The following is a 23489-nucleotide window of genomic DNA, read 5'->3' on the forward strand; positions in this document are numbered from 1 at the left end:
TAATAAAGAGACCCTCCAGATGTGTGGTGCAGTGGTGGGTGTGCCTGGTGAGACTGACCTTCCAGTGACTGGGCCTAATATTGTGGAAGAATGCCCCCTATTTCCAGTACAGAGGATAGACTTCATTGGAGCCCGTCTAGAATCAGTTGCCACCAAGGTCTCTCTTCCTGGTGAGAGATTTCTCAACATCTCTGATCTGATTATCTGCCTAGTGTGCTTTCCGAGTGCTACAACAGAGGCATGCCTCCAGCTCCTGAGCAATGTGGTGGCTTGCACTTGCATGGTGTAGTTCGCCTGGCCACACCTGAGACTCCTTCACACTTGGTTAATTGAGGTGTACAAACCAAGCCACCACCACCTGGACTGGGCGGTCACTTTGAGTTCTCAGGTATTAGATTCCCACCAATGGTGGTTTAACCATGATGTTGTATGGGCCCCACCTCTGCGTTTTGCTTCTGAACCTGCTAACCCAGGACCACTTGTGCCACCTCCACCCTAATCTGCAGTCCCATCAGCTTACAGCATGGCTGCTCTGTGGCCAAATCCTATGTATCTCCAATGCTCAAAGGGTGTTTGCAGTGTTCTGATGGGCAGTATTGTCGTCATCATCATCATCATCATAAACAACCATGGGCTCAGCACCTATTGGTGTCTGATACCTCCCTCACTATCTCCTTCCATCTTTCCCTGTCCAGCATGGGGAGGCTTAGTTTCTGTAGACTAGCTCAGCACCAGTCTACTATATCATCTACCCATTCTCTGTGGGGTCTGCCTCTCCTATTCAAACAGTCCATTGCCAAATACCAAGGTCTTGTTTTTTTGTTCATTGTTCATTCTGCAGATATGCCTGAATAGCTGTAACTTCCTTTGTGTAACCTTCTGTAGTAGGCTCTCTTTCAGCTGTAGCTTCCCACATAATTCCTCGTTGGTGACCTTTTGCATCCGTCCTATTCTCAGGATGTTTCTATAACAACTCCTCACAAACGCCAATATCATTTTCTTTGAATCTTATGTTATCACCCATGTCTCACATCTGTGCAACATACTGCTGAATACACACATTTTCAAGATGCTCAGTTTTGTTCCTCAGATAATTGCTTTGCTTTTCCAGATCTTACCATCACCTTCAAACTTGCTCTCGCTTTCACCATTCTAGTCACTATTTCCTTCTTACAGTCTAGATCATATATTATGTTGCTTCCCAGATATGTGAACTTCTCTATGTTCTCTAGTTCAAATCCATCTTCATTGATTTTCCTTACATCCTTAACTCCAAATGCCGTTGTTTTTGTTTTACCTATGTTCATAATCAGTCCATACCACTTCCCTTCCTCATTTAGCACCTGCACCACTTCTGCTATGTTCTCCTCAGCTTCCTCAATGATAACTATATCATCTGTGAACCTCAACTTGTTAATTCTTTCCCCATGCACAGATATCCCTTCTGCCTCTTCCTTGATCTTGTCCATTGCTCTCTCTAGATGCATGATGAAGATAATTCAGGGATATCTGATCTTTGTCTCATACCTCCACTCGTTCTAAATCAACTTCCCGACTCTCTGCACCTCTGCCTCTGCATTGTCAGTGATATTCTTTAACAACCATATCAGTCTGCGATCCACTCTGTACAGCTCCGATGCTGTCCAAATCACTTTCTGATCTGTACTGTCAAATGCTTTCTGAAAATTGGCGAAGCAATTATAGAGGTTCTTGTTTTTTTCGTTGAGCTTTCTCTATCTGTTGCATGGTACTTCTGTCTTTCCTGAGTCCTGCTTGCTCGTCTGCTAGATGTTCTATCTGCGATCTGTCTCTCCGTCACTATGATTATCAGCACCTTGCCTCAATGGCTTGTTGGGGCAATTGTTCTGTAGTTCTTGCACTCCAGCGTACTTCCTTTTCTTGTTTACTGTCACCAGCATGAATCTTGTCCATTCCTTAGGTGCCTCCCCTTTTTCCCATGCCACGTTACACAGTCGTGTGTTTCCTGAATCATGCTTCTTCATCGTATTTGAGTATCTTTCCCTTGGTCTTATCACTTCCAGGGCTCTTGTTGTTGTTTAGTCATTTCACTGTTCTTTCTACGTCCTCCTTACAAATATTGGTCTCACTGTCGATGCTCGGCGGAGATATTTCTTTCAGTTCTTCAACCTGAGACACTCAGGTCCAACTGTGCTTTGTACAGATCAGTGCAATATCTTGTCCATCGCTGCACAACCTTCTCCTTAGTCATGAATGCCTTGTTGTTCTCATGTTTGATAGATATCTGCTTCGGCTGCCACTTCCTATTAATATTTCTGGTCATCTTATACACCTCCCCAGTCTTACACTCGCCATAATACCTCTCTATATCTTCAAACTGCTTCTTTAACCATTTTGTCTTATCCTTTCTGGCCGCTTTTGTTTACCTTGTTGCATTTCACTCTGTGTTGCTGTTCCGCACCCTCGGAAACATCCTTTCTAATTTTCAGTGCTCTGCTCTCTCGGACCACCTTCAATGTCTCCTGCGTAATCCACTTCTTATTGATCTCTTCTTCCTAATCTTCTCTTCACTTGCTGTTCTGTATGCATTCCCTATTTCTCCCTTGCCTAGCTTTGCCATGTCTCTTCTTTTCTTAAACCATATCTTATACTTCCTCTTGTGTTTCTTCTTGATGTTTGTGAATACTATACCATGGCCCAAGTCTGTATCTGCTCCTTGGAAAGTTAGAGGCTTCGTGGCGGAGTTTGATGGACAGAAGGAAGCCCTCTAATCAAGTAACTTATACTGACAAGTGGAAGGGGTTTTCCATTTGAGCCAAATGGAAAAAATTTCATCTTATGGAGGCCCCAGTACCCTTATTCTTGATTATCTGCTGTACATAGGCACCAACAGGCCTTGCTTCTTTTCCTTAAGGGTTCACCTGGCAGCAATTTTAGCTTTCCAGCCAGGGTCAGGGGGCCAGTTGGTTTTTGGAAATCAGCTGGTGACCTGTTTTCTAAAAGGGATGGACAGTCTCTACCTGCAAGTCTTTGACCCAGTCCCACAATGGGACCTCAGCCTCATCCTTTCCTGGTTAACATTCCCCTACCCCCACCCCGAGCCCCTTGCTCCATGCACCCCCATTTATATGCCTATGAAGGAAGGCTTCCTGGTATCCATTAAATCTGCTCAGTATGTCTCTGAGCTTAAGGCTCTAACCTCTGAATAGCCATAAACAGGGTTGAGTGGGTTTTTTTGTTTTGTTTTGTTTCTTAAGGATAAGGTTCAGCTGCAACTGTACAGTCTTCTTTTCCAAGGTAGTTTCCCCGTTTCACCTGGGCCAGAACATATGCTTAACAGTGTTCTACCTAAAACCTCATGCATCTGAAAGGGATCAGTTCCTGCCTACTGTGGATGTTTGCTTTATCTCTTTCAGTGACTGTGCATGTGGTGCGCACACACACCTAATTGGAATGGATATGAGCAACATATCAAAGAAAAACAGTCACAGAAAGGGGAATAACCATTTTTTCTTTTTAATTTGACTGGTTCCTTGATGGAGCTCTGAGAGTATTCTGAGAGGAGAATTATCAGAACCAAAGTTCATTTTCTGTGACTACTTATATTCACTTATTAGGTTTTGGATCTTATAAAATTTTAATTTTTCCTTCCTCTTGTGTTGCAGTGCCCGAAGTGACGAAACAAAGTTCAAGCCAGCCAGTGGCCGCCAGCCCAATTGGCAGCTCTCCATCGCCACCAGTCAATGGTGGCAACAATGCCAAAAGGGTGGCAGTGCCGAACGGACAACCGCCAAGCGCCGCCCGCTACATGCCTCGGGAGGTGCCTCCGCGATTCCGTTGCCAGCAGGACCACAAAGTGTTACTGAAACGTGGGCAGCCTCCTCCGCCATCCTGTATGCTGCTTGGGGGTGGGGCCGGGCCTCCTCCCTCTTCAGCTCCTGGAGCAAATCCAACCAACGCACAACCAGTGACAGGAGCACTGCTGCAGAGCGACAGTGGGACTGCAACAGGTAAGGAAGGCTTAGCTAATTAAGGATCTGCATTTTAACAGTTGTAGTATACTGATTGCTTGCTTGTTTGTTTGTTTAAATAACCCCCTGACCCTCACATCTTCCCTTCCGCCCAAAATATTGTCATTGCCACACTGGAATAGAGCAATGGCCCTTCTAGTCCAGTATTTTCTTCTTGCTTCTGACAGTGGCCGGTATCAGATCCTTGATAAGGTTGTCTCCCCATTTTGAGGCACATTAATGCACCTCTCTAATTGAGTGATGCTATGGAAACTAGGATCAAAGGGAAATCCTTTGCCTTAAAATTATGATCTGCAACCTAAGGTTCTTATCCTCTGTATTGTAATATTTCTGGTTTTGTTTGGAACTTCTGTTTTGTTGTAATTTGTAATACAAAAAGAAAGCTTCCTTCTTGGATTAGTGTCCCTATGGTTGTTCCAGTCTGAGTGTAGGTTTGTCCTTGTGCCAGTGCTCAGAGACTCTTCTGTAGCTGTGGCTTTCTGCACCATATGTGTGCAAGTAGTTCCTCCTCATGCTATTTGGTGCATGCCTCTCAGTTTCTTCCCTACCATCCTCAGCTGCAGATGGAGCTTCATTCTCCCTCTGAAAGACAAAGAAGAGATTTGTTAGTTTAGTGTTTATTCTAACCTTGTCTAAGTTTTCTCTCCTGTTCGAAGTTCAAAAAAAAAACTGTTAGAATTAGTTGCTTCGTCATCACCATGCTGGGCCTCCTGGGCTTCAAGCAATGCACAGTGTTCAGGGAAGCCATGCTGATCTCTGACAGCCATGTCTTCTGCATCAAGTGTGTGCAATCCTGAATCCATTGCTCCAATCTGATGGTGAGGACCAGGAGAGACTGAATCAACAGGCTCAAGACTTTATATATAGGAAAATTTCCTCCAACCACTGATCCCAGAGCAACCCTCTGCCACGAAACTGTCATGGAAGACCAGGGGTATGGACTCTGCGTATACCCTCTGTCTTGATTGACACCCCATCCATGAAGGTGGGCCCACCTCTGGTGCCATCCTCACAGGCCATGCCAGTTGAAAAGACTGTGGCCATGTCCCCAGCACCGTCAAAGCTGGCACCGCTAAATTCGGTGCACTTGGAGCTGAGCCATCAGCAGTTGGCACCTCAGACACCATCAGCACCACCAGCTTCAGATGCCTTTACCCTGGGACATAAGAGGTCCTCATAAACTAAGACTACGTCATCACTCCTTGTCTTCACCAGATGCACTGTTCTCTGTTTCATCTCCCCCTATGGACAGCTCATGGGCTTTCCAGGAGCTATTTTGATGTATGGCCCAGCCTCAGGAGAAGGATCTGCAGGACGTACCGGTTAAACGGTACAGACTTCGCCGCACCGTACAGCCTCCCTCCTCCTTCAGAATTTCAGTACCTATTTATGAAGCCATAATGGACCCTACAGCTGTCATCTGGCAGATGCTGGCATCCATTCCTCCCACTAACAAGAGGGCTGATAAATAATATGTCATGGCATCTAAGGACATAGAATTTCTGTTCACTCATCTTCAGCCAAATTCATTAGTGGTGAATGCCATCTGCCACAAAACTAAATCCTTTTGTTCCGCTGCTCAGGACAGGACAAGTAAGAAATGGAGCATCATGAGGCACCATGTTACTCTTGCTGGTGGTGAACCATGTGGCCATGCTGGATGACTATGACCACCTGAACTACTCTGAGCTGCAGGAGTTGGTCCCCTCCTTACCTGAGCAGCAGCGCCCAGCCCTCATGAATGTGGTCCATAAAGAGCACTTCATTGTGCACACACACTCCAGTCAGTGATGGACACAGGAGCTAGGGTCACAGCCTCCACCCCATGGTCATGAGGTGCATGTCGTGGCTTTAGCCCTTAGGGGTGCCCAAGGACCTGCAGCAGAAAATGGAGGACCTGCCCTTTTGACAAACGTTATCTGTTCACGGAGAAGACACATGAGGTCCTTCACTCTATGAAGGATTCTCACGCTATGCTGGGAATGTACAACCCCCTATTCAAGCAGGCCCGGTACTCTCCCTATCAAAGACCACAGGAGCAGTTCCAGTAGCAACCACAATGCTTTGAACTTCACCAACAGCACAGATCCCAGCAGAGAATGCCTCACAGCAATAACACAAACAGCTGTGGCATCCCACGCTCAATAGCATAAGCAGTTTTGAGGGTGTGATCAAGAGCCTGAGAGATCTTTCTGCCCCAGCTGTCACACAGTATGGTTGCCATTCATTCCACCACTGCCTACATCCTTTTTTCCACCATTGGTGCGCCATTACTTCGGACAAATGGGTGCTTGAGTTAGTGGCCCGGGCGGGGGGCGGGGTCCATCCCATTTACCTCTACCCACCCACACCCTATCCCTCTTCAGGGACCCAATTAACGAGCATCTCCTCGAGCAAAAGGTACAGCAGCTTCTCCATCTGTGCGGCACTGTCAAGCTAGTCCCCGCAGAGTTTTGGGGCAGGGGGTTCAAGATGGTGACTCTTGCAACCATTATTCTGGCCCTGGGCTGGAATGACTAGCTCCTAACTCTCAACCTATAAGATGCCTATTTCCATATCACAATCCACCCAGAGCATGGGCACTTGCTCCGTTTTACGGTGGGGTCCCACCACTATCAGTACCAGCTTCTCCTGTTCGGGCTGTCCGCCCCACCCAGGGTGTTCTCCAAGACTGTTTGGCAGTTGTGGCTTCCCACCTGCATCGTCACAGAGTAATCATCTTTCCCTGTCTGGGCAATTGTCTCATAAAAAGGCCATCATTCCTGGAGGCCCTTTGCATGATGACAGTCATCGCAGACCTTCTGCTCAGCCTGGACTTCCATGTAAACTACAAGAAGTCTACACTTCAACCCACACAGTTCCTAGAGTTTGTTGGGGCTCACATAAACGCTACCACCGCCAGGGGTACTCTGCGCAGGATCTGGAATCTCGTCCTGGTTGTGCAACTGTCTCCCACTGTCATGGTGCGTGTATGTCTCAAACTGCTGTGTCACATGGCCACTATCACACAAGTGGTCAGGCTAGCCAGACTTCACATGTGGTGCCTTCAGTTCTGGCTGCTCACATGCTACACCCCAGACAGGGATCCACTGTCCACATCTGTGGCTATACTACCATGTGTTCTCACCTTGCTTCAGTGGTGGGCATGTCCAAACATCTTTCTCACCAGGGTGCCATCCCACCAACCGCCCCCATCTGTTGCCTTTACTATAGGTGCCTCCCTTGTGGGATGGGGCCTCATTTGGGTTTCTGTACCACCCTGTACTGAGCAAGTGCTCCACATAAACCTCCTGGAACTCAGGGTGGTCTGCTACTCTTGCCAGCATTTCCAGTGGTACTGCATATGTAGATCAGTCAGCATCCTCATGGACATCCACCATCTGCATGTATTTTATCAACCATCAGGGTGAGGTTTGGACCCTGTCCCTGTGTGCAGAAGCTATAAAACTGTGAACTTGGTGCCTTCAGTACCACATTACTCCAGTGGCCACATATCCCCTGCGGTACTGAATGTGACCATGGACACCCTCAGGAACTCGTTCAGTGATCACCACAAATGGAAGATTGACATGGTGGCCCTTAACATCATGTTCTAGCTTGGGGGCCAGCCGTTCATAGACCTGTTTGTGACCCAAGTGAACAGCAAGTATCACCAGTATTGCTCCAGAATGGTTCTGGGAAACCATTCCAAACCTTGGGGTCACCTCCATCAAATGGGATGCACCCCTTCTTTATGCATTTCCTCCCCTTTCCTTGATTCACAAGCTTCTGGACAAGGTCAGATTGGATTGGGCTCACCTCATCCTGATAGCCCCAGCATGGCGGAGACAAACTTGGTATCCTTACCTGTACCAGCTGTCAGTGATGACTCTGTATCGTTTTCATTCTTCCCACACCCTTTGTTATGCTTATAAAGAAGCACACTGGATCTTTTTTAGGGGAAAAGGCAATGTACCACATTTATTGAGAGTACAGCAGAGAAGCAGTTAGCATATGTTTTATAAAGACAAATATATATACACACACACGTCCTGCAGATGGTGTATCAGTCCATGGTAGCTCAGGTCAATCTTACTGGCCACACAAGGTTGACTGAGTGAGGAGTTGCGGTTCCTCTGAGACTCCTTCAAGGCTTGGCTTGCAGCATTGAATCCGGTGTCCCATGGCAAGAACTTCCCTTCTTACACGTTTAAGTTCTCATTTGAGCCTGAGAGTTTTGCAGTGGCATGCTGCAGTCATCTGTCCTGAGGAGGTGTTAATCTGTGTTTTTTCAGACTTATCCTTTGGTGGCAATTATTAGGCTGTCCATCCTTGTGTTTCTCACTCTTGGGGGACAGGGAGGGTCTCTTCCTGTCTCCAGGGTTCCTCAGTGCTGCTAATTCTATTCAGCCTCAAGGCACAACGCATGTTTCCTCATTATCTTCAAATTTTCCACTTATTGATCACCTGGGCATCTGTGATGGCTTTTACCCACACACATCCTCCACTCGCCAAAAAACTGTATAGAGTTTCAGACAAGATCAGTAATTACTAGAAGACACAACTTAGTTTGGTGAAGACAATGGATACAACTTAATTTGTAATGTTAACAGGGAGCAGGGCTTTACAGTAAACATTATCTAATTATGAGAGAGACAAGGAAATAGAAGCTACAGAATTTATAATCAAGCCATTGTACATGAAATTATACATCATACTTAGTCTTATAACTGAAATATACATTTTTGCTACATTTTCACCCCGATCCATTCAGGCTGCGCCTCCATGCATGGCTCCTTTATAGTTCCAGAGTGCTGAAATTACATGCTCCGAAGGGGTCAGGAGAGTTCTGGTTAACTGCAGATGGAAGTCCACCCATAAATCCTACCTGTACAAGTGGACATGGTTCTCTCAGTGGTTGGGCACTAATCTTTCTGTGCCTCCTCACACCGTGCCACTTCCTGTCTTCTGGACTATCTGCTGTACCTACGTGAGTCATACATCGCCCTCAGTACTGTTTGGGTGCATGCTGCGGCATTGGGGGCATTCCACCAAGTGGAGGGTGAGATTCCTTCCTCGCCCATCCCATCACCAAAAGTTTTCTGACAGGTATGCAAAACACCTTTTCATCAGTACATCCTCTGGTCCCTATTGGGGACCTTAATCATGTGCTCAGCTGCCTCATGAAACTGTCACCATCTATCGACAGTCTCACTTTTCGTCACCATCATGTTGGCCAGGAGGGTTGGGAATCTTGCTGCTTTTATGGCAGAACCTTATTATATGGCATTTACCAAAGATAGTCACTCTTTGCCCTCATCCGAAGTTTCTCCTTAAGGTTCTCACTCCATTTCACACCGATGAACCTGTCCACTTACCTGCGTTCTTCCCAAACTGCACTCTGACCCTGTGCATGTGGTATGGGATGCCCTGGACATTCGTTGAGTGTTGGCCTGTCACATCAATCACACAAAGCCTTGGTGCAAGCCTCCTAGGCTCTTCCTGTCCTTCACAGAGTGATCCAAGGGCCTGCCTGTTTCATCTCAACTACTGTCGAAGTGGATCTCCACCTGTATTCATACATGCTATACACGCTTCACTGACAAGAGCTTCCAGGTGCTGTCCTTGCCCATTCTTCCAGGGCTGTCTCTTCCGCCACTGCCTTTCTCAAGAATGTTACCCCTTATGTACATATACAAGGCAGTGACATGGTCTTCCAGCAACACATTTGCACAGCACTACGCTCTGTTGTTTTCCATTGTTTCCTCTATTCAAGTGGGTCGAGCAGTTCCGTTGCTGTAACTGTTAGTGGGATCCAAACCCCCCTCCAAAGTGTGACTACTGCTTTATACTCACCCAGAGTGGGGCACCCATGGGGACACTACTTGAAGAAGAGGAAGTTACTCACCTTGTGCAGTAATGATGGTTCTTTGAGATGTGCATCCCCGTGGGTTTTCCACTTCCCTCCCTCCTTCCCCTGCTTTGTAGCATCCTGCTCTGTTTGCTAGAGTAGAGAATGAAAGGAGGGTTCCATGTGCCAGATAGCATGAGAAGGCGATATTGCACATGCACAGCGCAAGAAACCGTGGTTATAGAGGAGTCTGCAAGCACTGGTGCGAGGACGCACTGACACCCAGATTGGGGCGTCCGTGGGGACACACATCTTGAAGAACCATCATTAGTGCACAACATAACTTGCTCTTCATCTAGGTTTGTCCGTCTCTTCCTTAGGGGTTATCGTTTCACGTGGTAGAACGCATGTGAAAGCAGTGTGGGACGCGGGGAATGTAGTATGGTGGATTGCTGACTTGAAAAATAGTTTGTTTCTTAGCTAGCTAATGTGCAGCAGTCTTTAGGAGGCCCGGTAGTCTGGTGCAATCCACTTGTCTTCCTGCTGGTGGCAGTTTTTTGCCTCTGTCTCAGCTAAGTGTCGTCACAGCAGCAGTGCTTTAGTTCCAGTCATCATAAAGCTAAAGACCAAATGTATTAGGTCTATAGATATTTACTGTAATGAAGCATAGAAGATGTGGTCCATTTCTAGTCTTAGCGAAGGTAGTATGTTAGAACTCCTTCTGGTGCCTGACTTTGTCCTGTGACCATTCTTTTTGATTGATCCTCCCAAGGTAGGGCGTAGTGTCTTACAAAATTGTATTAGGAAGCTTTTTAGTTGTTTTCTTTAAAACACATTTGATTTGTAGGGTTTATGTAATTTGTAGAAACCGGTCTTCCTAATGGTGATGTCTTTTTGTGTTTTCTGTTGTGATATTGGATTCCAGAATAAAAGGTTTGTTTTTAGAATTTGCCATTGTTTTGGGACGAGGGGACTATGACAGATGGCTTTATCCAGAATATTAAATGCTATGGTGAGAGACGTATGCTTCTACTTTTTCTGCCTTCATTTTTTGCCCTCAAAACTGGGTGTTTTAACTACACTTGATGAAGGAAGAAGCTCTTTTATAAGCTTCCAGACCACATAGGGAGTCAATTTGACTTAAGTAGTTTCTTTTTCAAAGCCATGTTCTTGGCACAAATGAAACTCCATTTGAGAGATCTCCCTTCTGAGGAAGCTAGGTGGGTCCAAGAAACAAATGACTGCTTCAGCTGAAGCAACAGGGACTCTTCTCTCAACACTGGGAGGTTTAGGGATGAAGACAAGACAGCATCGTCTTTTCCTTAAAATCCCATTCTTTGTGAATCCATCCAGATCTGTTCACTATGTTTGTGGAAGTATTTATAGCCTGAGGTCTCCATAGGTCAAGAAATGGGTGATAGGTTGTTTGGTATTCCGTAACCAACCTAACCTGGCAGAGAGGAGGTCATTTCTGTCAAAAAATTTTTTTGCCTTAGGGTGCCTCTTTGAAAATGAGGAGGATAATACAAGTCTATATTCCACCATCGTCTTTGCAGGCTGCCAGTTATATCAGGTCCCTGTTTAAGGGTTTGATTGTTTTTTTTTTCCCTCTTCCAACAAACTAACCTTATTGATCTTTGAAAACAGGTAGGGCTAAGAACATACCATAAGATAACGGTGCCAGGAAGACAGATAATCCTATTCAGAAATTACTTTATAGGTCACAGTGGCAAACTAAAAAGATTTTGGTCTCTGTATGACCTTATAATGTGGCATATGCTTGTTCCATTGTTGGAACATCTTTTTGAGGATCTGAAGAAAATTAAAGAAATAGTCACAGGTGACTTACAGTAGGAAAGTGTTTTCTAGAAGCTGCCTATGATGCTGCAGACACGAGTTCCTATTCGTTGGCTATGTAGCTATCACTATGAGAAGAGTTGACTGTTTGAATGAAGTAGTGTGGGATACAAAGCAGGGAGAAACGCAAATCTGAGCCAGGTCACAATATGAAAGGTTGGAGATCAAGTTACACACGAGCGCATTGATTAGCGAGAGTAATGCAGCTTTCATTCAAAGGGTCTTCCTTATATTCAAAGGACGGCAATGTGGTGTAGAAGGTGAATGCTAGTGTTACTCAGCAGATTGCCACGGAAGGGTTTGATAACAATGTTTAGTGCTGAGAAGTGGTTGGTCGTTGGCAATGCATCCATTAAACTTCTCACCTGTGTAGCAATCCATCTTCCATGCAAGGATAGCATGTTTGTGGATGAAATAAGCAGAAACCGTATTCAACAAGAATGGGCATTAAAAGATTTAATTGTTAAGCCCTCTTCTGCAGATGCATCTGTTTCCCACATCTAGAATCTGCAATTTTCCTCCGGAGGAGGACAAAGGTCTTGTTGACAGATACCTTCTTATTTAATAGCATTGTCCAGGAAGCAGACATTATTTATACAGTGCTAGTGGTCCCCAGGATATGGGAGATGGATGACCCAGGACAAAGTATGGCTTTTTTGCTGATAACTCAGAAGTAGAAAAGAGGTTTTTGCCACATGGAGCTCCTAGAAGTAGCAGTGAAACCATCTCTTTGCCTCTTCTTTCTTTTCTTAGTCGTAATTTGTCACCAATAATAAATATTTTACCAATGTCCCTAGAACTAGGAAGATAGATCAGATGTGTGTTATCATAGATCATATCTTCTTACAGAGTTTGCTGGAGATAGCATCTGACTTTCTAGTACTTTCAACATCTAATCCTATTATGCTGCATGATAGAGACTATAAATGGCAGCGTAAAAAAAACACACTTGTAACAATACTTGTTAGACATTTTAGCTGTCATTGTTTCAAAAAATCAAGATTCTGTGGATTTTGTTTACTATCATTATTAACACCAAGTCATCCTCTTTGGTGTTAGCACAGATGGGCGTGCTCAGTTTATCTTATTCTATAGCTTTGGCCGCTGTTTTAGTACCGTAATCTAATCTAACCTTAGCAATTGACTAGATTTGCACTGAGCAAATTCAGTTAATCCCATGCAGAAAACAACTGCTGAAGTCAGTAATTGGTCCATATACTGAGGCTCCAATGTTGTTGCACTGTGGTGGCTGAAACAATGGCAGCACTGAAAGTAAATAAATACAATTGATAAAATTACTGAGCTTTCATAATATGCATTCCAGCCTTTCATTTTCCAATACAAAACCAATTCCAGTATCTCCTGTGCTTTACAGACAAGATTCTTTAGAAGGGTTAATTTAATGCTGTCCCACCTTTTTTTGAGAATACCATCTAATACTGTGCTAATGGTTTCTTGATGTAAGCCTGTGGGGGAGTATTCATTTGTCACTCCTTGAAGACCTAGTTTTGTGGGAACATCATCAGCCAGGTTACTTTTTGAGCTCCAACCATTAATTACCGACACTTCTCATTATATAAAGTTAAAAGTGATACAGTTTTACAATTTCAAATTCAACTATAAAATAGTAATAGATTTTTCTGTCAGATGAGAAGCTTGCATATCTTGTCCACATAATATTTGTTACCAGGTAAGGTGATCTTAGAAGCAGGCCTTTATCTATAGTCTTAGTTAGGACAATGCTCTTCTGCAAATCCAAGGCTACTTGTGGGGGTTGGCATGTATGGGAGGCAGTTTCCTTTTGACATTTGTCAAAATGCAGCAAAACACATCCTTTGGATTAGGAGGCACTTCAGTCCTGGATGTTGTAAGAATGCATTCAGGTAGACCCAAGATAGCTTCCAAATTATTCATGTTGTTAAAATACATAGAGCTGCTCATTGGAGGAGTAAATTAACTGCTGAGTACTCTCTCGTTGACTCCATTACTCTACCAGAACAAGAAATGCGGATGGAGTTGACGGGAGAGAATCAGCTGTTGGCTTAGGTCTACCTACAGCTGTGTCTTCAATGCACTAAGTATGTTGACATCAGCTACTTGATTCATGTAGCCAAAATAGTGTAACTTAGATCAGTGGCCCCCAGTAGTCTAGATGAGGCCCTAGTCTACTCCTCAGATGACCCTCCCCCACTTCCCTAGAGAGTTCTCCCTGATCAGTCTCCCAGCTGAGAGGATTTCTGCTGGTGTTAACTGAAGAAAGAATAGTTAGGCGTATGCAACTGGAATTCTTCTGTAAGATTGTCAGTGCAGTTCCACATGCCCTACTGCAACAGTTGACTATAACTGCACTCTTCCGTTGGCATATTCTGTGGTTGGAGTCTAAGGCTAAGTCTACACTAGAGAGGTTGGGTTTTTTTGACACAACCCGTGGAGCATTCACATCACAAAGGCATTCTGTTGAAAGTAAATCAACAGAACCTAGCACTTCTGTCGACAGCATTCTGGTGTTCCCCCCGGAGGCAGAACACCTCTGTCAACAGAAGAGTAGTCTGTGGCACCACACAGCTACCTGGGCGATGCCCTATTCACAGCAATCAGCACTCTATGATCTGAGAGCATGGAAGCAGTAGAATCCCAGGCTGCTCCTCGACATGCCCTCCCAGCCACGCCTGTAAGCTCATTTCTGAAAGATGACAGAGAGCAGCCTACTCATGACCCCCATGGCCCTTCCAGGGAGCAGGCTGAGGAGGGGTCCCAGGAGCCACCCCATGGCACAAAAGGCTGGGTCCCCTCCTAGGATGGGTCCAGTCTCCAGGACCTACTCAGTATGTGGGCCAATGAAAAGATCCTCCTGGACCCCTTGGCGAAGCGGAGGAATGTGTCCAGCTTGCCACCACCCTGGTGGCACGAGGCCACACTGTGAGCAAAAGTCAAAGAATATAGTCAGCTGAGCCAGCGATGCATGGCACAGATCTGGGGCAGGACTGGCCACCTGCCCCGCTACAGGGAGCTCCACCACCTCCTGGGGGTTGACGACACCTCCCCCCCACAACATCCCCTGTGAACACCATGGAGGAACCCAAGCAGGAGGAGGACCTAGGAGCACTCCAGGACTCAACCAGAGCCAGAGAAGGACACAGGGTCTGAGTCCAGCAGCAGAACCCTGGTCGTCACCCTGGACTCGGATCTCTTCAGCCAGGTCATCTTCAGGGTGTCCCTGGAGCAGATCAAGTGTCTTTGCGGTAAGTACCCTGTGCATCACACAACCCAGGGCATGGGGGCTGGGTGCAGATGGGGCATGCTGTGAGCCTACCAGCATGCCCAACTCGTGCTGTGGTGCCAGCACCTGGAACCATGTGCAAGGCAGTGTGTCCCACTTGGACCCAGCAGCTAACCCCTGGGGAGAGGTGCCAGCCTGCTGCCAGTCTCATGGGAGGCCAGACAAGCCCCAGGTCCTGGAGTGGGGTGGGCCTGCCAGCCCCTGCCGCGGCTGGAATTAGGCTGGCCACGTGGGCATTGGCCTGACCCCAGACACAACACAGAGACCTGTGGGCCCCCCAGCATGTGGGCAAGCCCACCAGCGAGAGTCAGTACCTACAGATAGTGGTGTGAGACGCATGTGTATGCGGGGGCCTGGGGAGGGCCAGACTGTGCCTGGCTCACCCGCCACCTGTCCAGGGCCCTTTTGTGGCTGGACACCCCTTCCTCCCCTTTGGCCACTAGTCCATTGGGGTTGGGGAGAATGATTAGCCTTGTACCCTAGGCACCACGGAATCTCCACACATCAGGGCCCGCTGTGCAGGTCGCACATGCCTGTGCTCCTGGGAAATCTGTGGCCCGGGGGTGTTGGTTGGTGGTCATGGTGGGGGGCAGGGTGTCAGGAATTGTGTTGTGTTGTTCATGACTCTGTCTCCCTGCCTGGTCTTCCTTACAGTTGGACCCACACCAAGTGAGGGGCGAGCCAGCCCCACCTCCCTGCCAGGGTCAGCCAGCCCCAAGGCAGCATCAGGGACGAGCTGGCACACCCACCAAGTGGACAGGCCTGCCGGTGGAGGGGACATTGCTGGGCAAATTATGACCTCCAGAGGGCCCATATGGCTTCCCTCTTTAAGATGACTGACCTCCTCGAGCAGCGGCTGTGGGACGACTGGGAGCACTGGGCACAGGACCAGGAGTGATGGTCACAGGCCAGGGACCAACTGATCTCCTGCTTTGCTGCTGCTACCAACATCTGGTGGGACCTGTTGGCCCAGACACATGCGGCTGCTGCTCCTGCTCCCCCTGCCCCTGCTGGCCATCCTCCAAGGCTTCTTGGATGTCTGACAGTTGCTGAGGGCCATACCCACCCTCACTTCTCCCCCTGCCAACCCAGACCCCACCACAGCCCCACCGCCTCCCTACCTCCCCATGCTCCTGGCCCCAACTCAGCCCCGACTGTAACCCTGAACCCATGATGGGAGGGGATCATGAGGTCAACGCCGCTCAGGGTCATGCTCCCCACCCCCCCATTGGTTGATGTCCACCCCCCATCCCAAGTCCCCACCTACTGTATGTTGTTCACTGTTCTTGCATTTTGTACATAGTTTTACTAAATTTATTTTTACATTTATCTTTGTAGAAGTAAAAAAGTTATTCACTCACCACCTGTGTCCCTCTTTATTAGGCTGGGATTGGAGAGGGGTGAGGCAGTAAAGGAAGGGGGGTTATGGAGGGGACTGGGTACGCCTGGGGGTGCCCCGGAAGAGGGTCACTGGGGGGCTCCAGAGAGGTCTCCCTCCGGGCCTCCCACATTCACAGATCATCCCTGTGGGCTTGGCAGAGCAGAGCTGTGCTCAGCAGTTTGTAGCCCCGGCCGGCATCTGCCCCCACATCCTGGGAGGAAGGCTTCCCCCTTCATGACACTCAGCAACAACTTTGGAGATGTTGTGTTCTCCCATGTCTAGCTGAGCGAGGAGGTACTTGAAGCATGTCTTGAGATGGCTGAAGGCACACACGTTCTACCTCTGTGCCCGGTTGAGTTGGACATTGAATAGTTCCTTGCTTGGGTCCAGCTGGCTCGTGAAGGGTTTCATGAGCCAAGGCATGAGGGGTTAGGCCGCTTTGCTCACAATGGCAAGTGCACATCCCCAACAGCCAGCTTCCAGTGGGAGACAAAGGTGCCCTCCTCCATCTTCTGGCACAGGCTGGAGTTGTGGAACACCCACACGTTGCGTGCCCAGCCTGACCACCTGACATACACATTGAGGAACTATCCCTGGTGATTGACCAGGGCCTGCAGCACGATGGGGTAATATTCCTTTTGGTTGATGAACCTAGCCGTGCTGTGGTCTGGGGCATGAATGGGGATGTTAGTCCTATTGATTGCCCCAGAGTAGTTGGGGAACCCCAGGACAGTGAATCCAGCCACGACCATGTCTGTATTTGCACGACAGACCACCCTCTGCAGCAGGAGCGTGTTGATGACCATCACGACCTGCAAGGGGAAGAGGCCACACACGTCAGGGACTGAGGGAGGGAGTCCCTTCTCTCCGGGAGGCCACCCCTTCTGTCCCTGGCAGCAGGTCTGTGAGAGCATGGGACAGCATGGTCCCCCAGGACAGGGCTTCCTCACACTCTGACCCCACTGCCTGAGGGCCCCCTTTGGTGGGACCCCTCCCTCCCTTTGAGCAGGGCCTGGAGCCAGACAGTGCATTCTTTTCATGAGGATGGCCCTGAAGGGGATGTCCCCACTCCAGGCTGGTTCCTGACAGAATGGTAGCTGTTGGGGGTGGTGAGCTTCCATAGGGTGACAGCGATCTGCTTCTGCAGGGGGATGGCAGGCCACAGCTGGGTGTCCTGTGTCTGGAGGGTGGAGATGAACCAGGTGCAGAGGTGCAGAAAGATGTTCTTCTGCATACAGAAGTTCTGGAGCCACCGTTGGTTATCACGCTGCCCCATAACAAGCCAGTCTCACCAGTGGCAGCAAGGGCTGCTCCTGAAACGTGGTGTCTGGATCATCCTCCTTGGGGAGGAGGAGGATGACAGCAGTGAGGGTGTGCAGCAGATGCTGAAGCACCTCTGAGAGTGGCCAGTGCAAGCCCTGGGGGCTGCTCTGGTACTGTGGCTAACTGGAAAGAGCAAAGTCTCTCTCAGCAAGTATGTGAGCCCTGCTGTAACAGCTGTGTTGTCCCTTGATGCGGTAGGCGAGCCTCGGCGTGGGCACGGAATAGGCATTGTGGGGACCCTTTAAGGATTCACCACTCTCTGTTGACGGAGCAGATCAAAAGAGCAATCCGATTTCAAGTCCAGCCGCAATCTGTCAACAGAAGTTTTGTTGGAAGATATCTTCCAACAGTAACTTCTGTTGACAGATTGCTCTAATGTAGACATAGCCTAAGAAACAAGAAAGAAATGAAAGTGAATGGGAGCCGTATATTGTTACCTAAAGCCTTTCACAGCTGAACAAGTTTACTTTGCCCCCCCAGTGGTTCAGTTTGGTACAGAGTGTAGTTCTTCTACTGATGGTCAAAGTGCTTCATTTACAGATAAGCAGTTCTTCACAAGGTTCTGAAGGTTCTGAAGGTCAGCTGAGAGACAGACCAACAGATCAGCTATTTAATTGAAAAAGCATGGAACTTGTTCTAACAGTTGTTTGTCTTTAATAAAAATGTTGGTAATTGAACATTCCTATTAGGTTACTTCTGACTAGATAGTTAAAACAAAGATTCAATGCATGGGTAAGTATGAATTAGAAGTATGCAGGAGATGTTAGCCATTTGTGCAATCGCTATTTGCAATTTGACCTATTTTCAGAGCTCGTCTATAACCAAGCCTCGCCCCTTCCTGCCACCACCCTGTCTTTCACTACCCTTTCTTCCATTGCACCCAACCTCCTGCATCAGAGGGGACATGGTCTGAGGGAGCATGTTTCAGAGCAACAGTGTTTGTCAGGGCCTCCCACCCAAACCAACTCAACAGCTGAGAGCTGCAGGGAACTCAACGTGGTAACAGCTGGAAACTGGGAAAATGGCCCACTAACCCCGCCGCCCACCCCCATCCCACCAGAGCCATCCCATTTATAGGATGAACTGCTGTGGCCACCCAGGGACCCATGCTTTTGGGTGCCCTGCTGTGGCCAACTTAACTGTTCTACATATGGGAGGGATGTGGAGTTACTTGGGGCCAAAGGCAACCAGGGCCACCTGCCTCTCCCCCACACATGCACCCAACAAGTGAGGTGGTGGGAGTGGCAGCCCGCTCTGCTCTTCTGCACTGTGCCGACTACATCGCGCTTCTCTGCAACAGTGGGAAGTGGAGTGGATCTGCAATTCCTGCTCTCTGCGAAGAAGTGAGGTGCAGTAGGCTGGGAGGGTGGCATGGCACAGGAGGGTAGAGCAGGCTGCTGCTCCCACCCCCTGTGTGGTGAGTGTGGGGTGGGAGAGCAATCCCTACTGCCTACCCTGCCCTCTTTGGAAGGGCAGGGACAGAACAGGAGTGAGGCAGGCCCTACAGCATGGGAGAGGTTGCCCCAGGCCCTGCCCATCTTACCCATTTCAGTATTTGCAGGTTTCTCCAGTCACAGTGGTGTCAGGATGCAAATGTCATGGGTTTCCTGTTACATTTTTAGGAGGGTGTGACTTAACGTCAAATGACTCTAGCCAGTGCTGATTATGTGGTAGTAGCTCAGTAGTATATATGCAGACTTGGTGCTCAAAGTACTGACAAATATTGTGCATTTCTTGCCTCACCATGTTAGCTCTACTGCAGAAGCAGGATTACCAAATACCAGAGTATTACCAGGGCTCACTACAGAAGAAATGAGCATAAGGAGGTGGAGTTATCTTTGGAAAATTTTAGCATGGCATCTTGAAAGCACTGAGGTTAGAATTGGAGAGAAGAATGACTAGTAGCACCAAACCGAGAGAACATGGTGTTAAATTGGGGCGTAAACTTGTTTTCCTTAAAGATTAATCTTTTATCAATAGGGCAGTAGAAGGAGGATGGCATAGGAGTGCTGCCCAGTGACTATTACGCTAGTAATGACACATCTGTGAAACACATGCAATGAAGCCAGAATTGACTGTCTAATGTTATAGGAGGTTACGTTTATAGCTGATCTAAGCCTACACAAATCACGTGAACATTTCTGGGCTATGCCGAATGCACATGTGCATGTAAACATAGCATAAATTGGAACTGATATTGACGTTCAATGATTTTGCAAAACTGATATAATATGCACAGTGAGGGGAAGAAAAGGCATATGTTGCAATAAAATCAATTTAGACAGTTTGATCAAGTGAGGGAATGCAGGAAGTACTTTTTAAATACTCTACCCTCCTGATAGGCACTTTTTCTAAACACTTTACTTTGTTCCCTTCCTTGTGTAAATTACATTTGGTTGGAAAACCTACTGAATGTCAATCTACTATAAGCTGCATTAGAGTACAATGCACACTTTATATTTGAAGCATTATTTTATCACTGCTGAATTTTATCCAGTACGTTATAATTTTAGATCCAGCCTTAAAAAAATAGACAAACTTGAAATTGGCCTCAGAAGTGGCATTATTATTTTACAAAAATGTTGCTTAAAGTTGAATGACAGAAATGCTAGCAAAAGGAGACATCCCTCAGTGAAATTTTAAGTGCCTGCAACATTGAATTGTATGTGAGGATTTGTTTTTTTGGAACGTTGGATATATTAATAAGAGTAGCTCATACATGATTTTCCAGTGTAATATTCTGCTATAAACAGCTGAGTTTATAGGTCTCTGGAAAAAACAAGATTTTAAAAGGAAAACAATCAGTGTTGTTAGTAAATGCAAACTTCAAGGGGCTTGTAAATAGTGATAAATAGTAATGACCTTCATCTTTTTAGATTCAACAATTGGAGGTGCTGCTGCTTCAAATTATGCAAATTCCACTTGGGGTTCTGGAGCCTCCTCCAACAATGGCACCAGTGCCAACCCAACTCACGTCTGGGACAAGGTGATTGTAGACGGGTCTGACATGGAAGAGTGGCCTTGTATTGCCAGCAAAGACGCTGAGTCTTCTTCCGAAAACACCACCGATAATAACAGTGCCTCGAACCCTGGCTCAGACAAGAGCATTCTGCCAGGAAGCACCACTAGTAACAAAGGAAAAGGAAGCCAGTGTCAGTCTGGAAGTGCTGGGAATGAATGTAATCTTGGGGCATGGAAATCTGACCCCAAAGCTAAATCTGTTCAATCTTCCAACACTGCTGCAGAGAGTAACAATGGACTAGGAAATTGGAGGAACTTGAGTGGGCAGGACAGAATAGTCCCTGGTTCTGGCTTCAGCAACTTAAACCCAAATAGCAACCCATCTGCATGGCCAGCACTAGTTCAAGAGGGCAATTGTAGGAAAGGTATTTTGGAGTCTGATAATGGTAATTCCAATGCACAGATTAGCACAGTAGGTCAGACCTCTAGGGAACAGCAGTCAAAGATGGAAAACGCGGGTGTTAACTTTGTTGTCTCTGGCAGAGAACAGGCTCAAATACATAACACTGATGGACCAAAAAATGGAAACACTAACTCCTTGAACTTAAGTTCGCCAAACCCTATGGAGAATAAGGGAATGCCCTTTGAAATGGGCTTGGGGAACCCCTCCAGAAGCACTGACACCCCTTCACAAAGCACTGGAGAGAGAAAGACTGGGAGTGTTGGATCTTGGGGTACATCTAAGGGGCCTTCTGGAACTGACACATGTGTTGGACAAAACAATTCTGGAAACCATGGGAACAATGGAAAAGAGAGAGAGGACTCCTGGAAAGGAGTTTCTATTCAAAAATCTAATGCATCAAAAAATGATTCTTGGGATAACAGTAACAGGTCTGTGAGTGGTGGGTCTTGGAACTTTGGCCCTCAGCACTCAAATGAAAACAAATGGGGTGAAGGGAACAAATTGACATCGGGGGTCTCTCAGGGAGAATGGAAACAGCCGTCAGGGTCTGACGAACTGAAGATTGGAGAATGGAGTGGTCCAAACCAACCAAATTCTAGCACTGGAGCATGGGACAATCAAAAGGGCCACCCCCTTCCTGAAAACCAAGGCAATTCCCAGGCTCCCTGTTGGGGAAGATCTTCCAGCTCTACAGGAAGTGAGGTTGGAGGTCAAAGCACTGGAAGCAACCACAAAGCAGGAAGTAGTGATAGTCACAATTCTGGACGCCGATCATACAGGCCTACCCATCCTGATTGTCAGGCAGTCTTGCAGACTTTGCTGAGCAGGACTGATTTGGACCCCCGTGTGCTTTCAAACACTGGTTGGGGCCAGACTCAAATTAAGCAAGATACAGTTTGGGATATTGAAGAGATGCCAAGGCCAGAGGGGAAATCTGATAAAGGAACTGAGGGGTGGGAGAGCTCTGCTACACAGACAAAGAACTCAGGGGGCTGGGGGGATGCACCCAGCCAAAGCAATCAAAACAAGTCTGGATGGGGTGAGCTCTCAACCCCCACAGAGTGGAAGGACCCCAAAAACACAGGAGGGTGGAATGACTATAAGAACAACAATTCTTCCAGTTGGGGAGGAGCAAGACCAGAAGAAAAGGCCTCTTCCTCTTGGAATGACAGTACCAGCAAGGATCAAGGGTGGGGTGGACGGCAGCCTAATCCAGGATGGTCTTCAGGAAAGAACGGATGGGGAGAGGATGTTGACCAAGCAAAAAACAGTAATTGGGAAAGTGCAGGAAACAAACCTGTGTCAAGTTGGGGTGAAGGTGTGCAAAATGAGATTGGGACTTGGGGTAATGGCGCAAATGCAAATGCTGCTTCAAAGAGTGGATGGGATGATTGTAAAAGAACGCCAGCATGGAATGAGACTGGTCGACAGCCCAGTTCCTGGAATAAGCAGCAACAGGAGGCTCCAGGCTCCTGGGGTCCACCACCACAAACTCCAGGTAATGCAAGACCTCCAAATCCAAACTGGAACAGTGGGCCACAGCCAGCTGCCCCCAAGGATGAGGAACCCAGTGGCTGGGAAGAACCTTCTCCACAATCAATCAGTCGTAAAATGGATATTGATGATGGCACTTCAGCATGGGGAGACCCTAGCAGTTATAACTACAAGAATGTGAACCTGTGGGACAAGAACTCACAAGGGGGACAGGCTCCACGAGAACAAAGCCTGCCTACTCCAGTGACTAGCAAATCAACAACATCAGGTATCATTTTGCTTCCTTCTTTTCAGCAGAGTATATGAAACGATATATATATCTAAGCCGGTATTCTCAAATGGGTTGTGACTCCTTGGCCGTATCTACACTAGCCCCAAACTTCGAAATGGCCATGTAGAGGGCCATTTTGAAGTTTACTAATGAAGCGCTGAAATACATATTCAGTGCCTCATTAGCATGCGGGCAACCACGGCACTTCGAAATTGATGCGGCTCGCCGCCGTGCCACTCATCCCAACGGGGCTCCTTTTCGAAAGGACCCCGCCTACTTCGAAGTCCCCTTATTCCCATCTCCATCAATTTTGAAGTGCTGCGGCCGCCCGCATGCTAATGAGGCACTGAATATGTATTTCAGTTAACTTCGAAGTAAGGGAAAAGTTGTGTAGTCTCTCTGCAGGCTGCTTTGAAGTAGCGCCTAACTTTGAAGTTAGTTCCTAGTGTAGACGCACCCTGAAAGACAAGATATGTTCTTAATTGTTTGTATATCAATACCAGTAAAAGATTTTAGAGTCCAAATTCTGCCTTCATTAATCTGTAAAACCCCATTGTCTTCAGAGGAATTGCACATGTTCAGCTTAAAACAAAATTGTGTTTTGTATTTGGAATTTAGT

General features: G+C 47.2%; 1 protein-coding gene across 1 annotated transcript in view; it reads left to right on the forward strand.

The window, feature by feature from the left end:
* The window catches only part of TNRC6B (trinucleotide repeat containing adaptor 6B), a 262680-nt gene that overhangs the window by 149538 nt on the left and 89653 nt on the right, over positions 1 to 23489 (forward strand). The window contains 2 exon segments of the mRNA XM_075009512.1: positions 3645 to 3989; positions 20558 to 22867. Coding sequence (XP_074865613.1) covers positions 3645 to 3989; positions 20558 to 22867 — 2655 coding nt within the window.

This window comes from Carettochelys insculpta, chromosome 1 (genome assembly GCF_033958435.1).
Source record: "Carettochelys insculpta isolate YL-2023 chromosome 1, ASM3395843v1, whole genome shotgun sequence".
Classification (NCBI taxonomy): Eukaryota; Metazoa; Chordata; order Testudines; family Carettochelyidae; genus Carettochelys; species Carettochelys insculpta.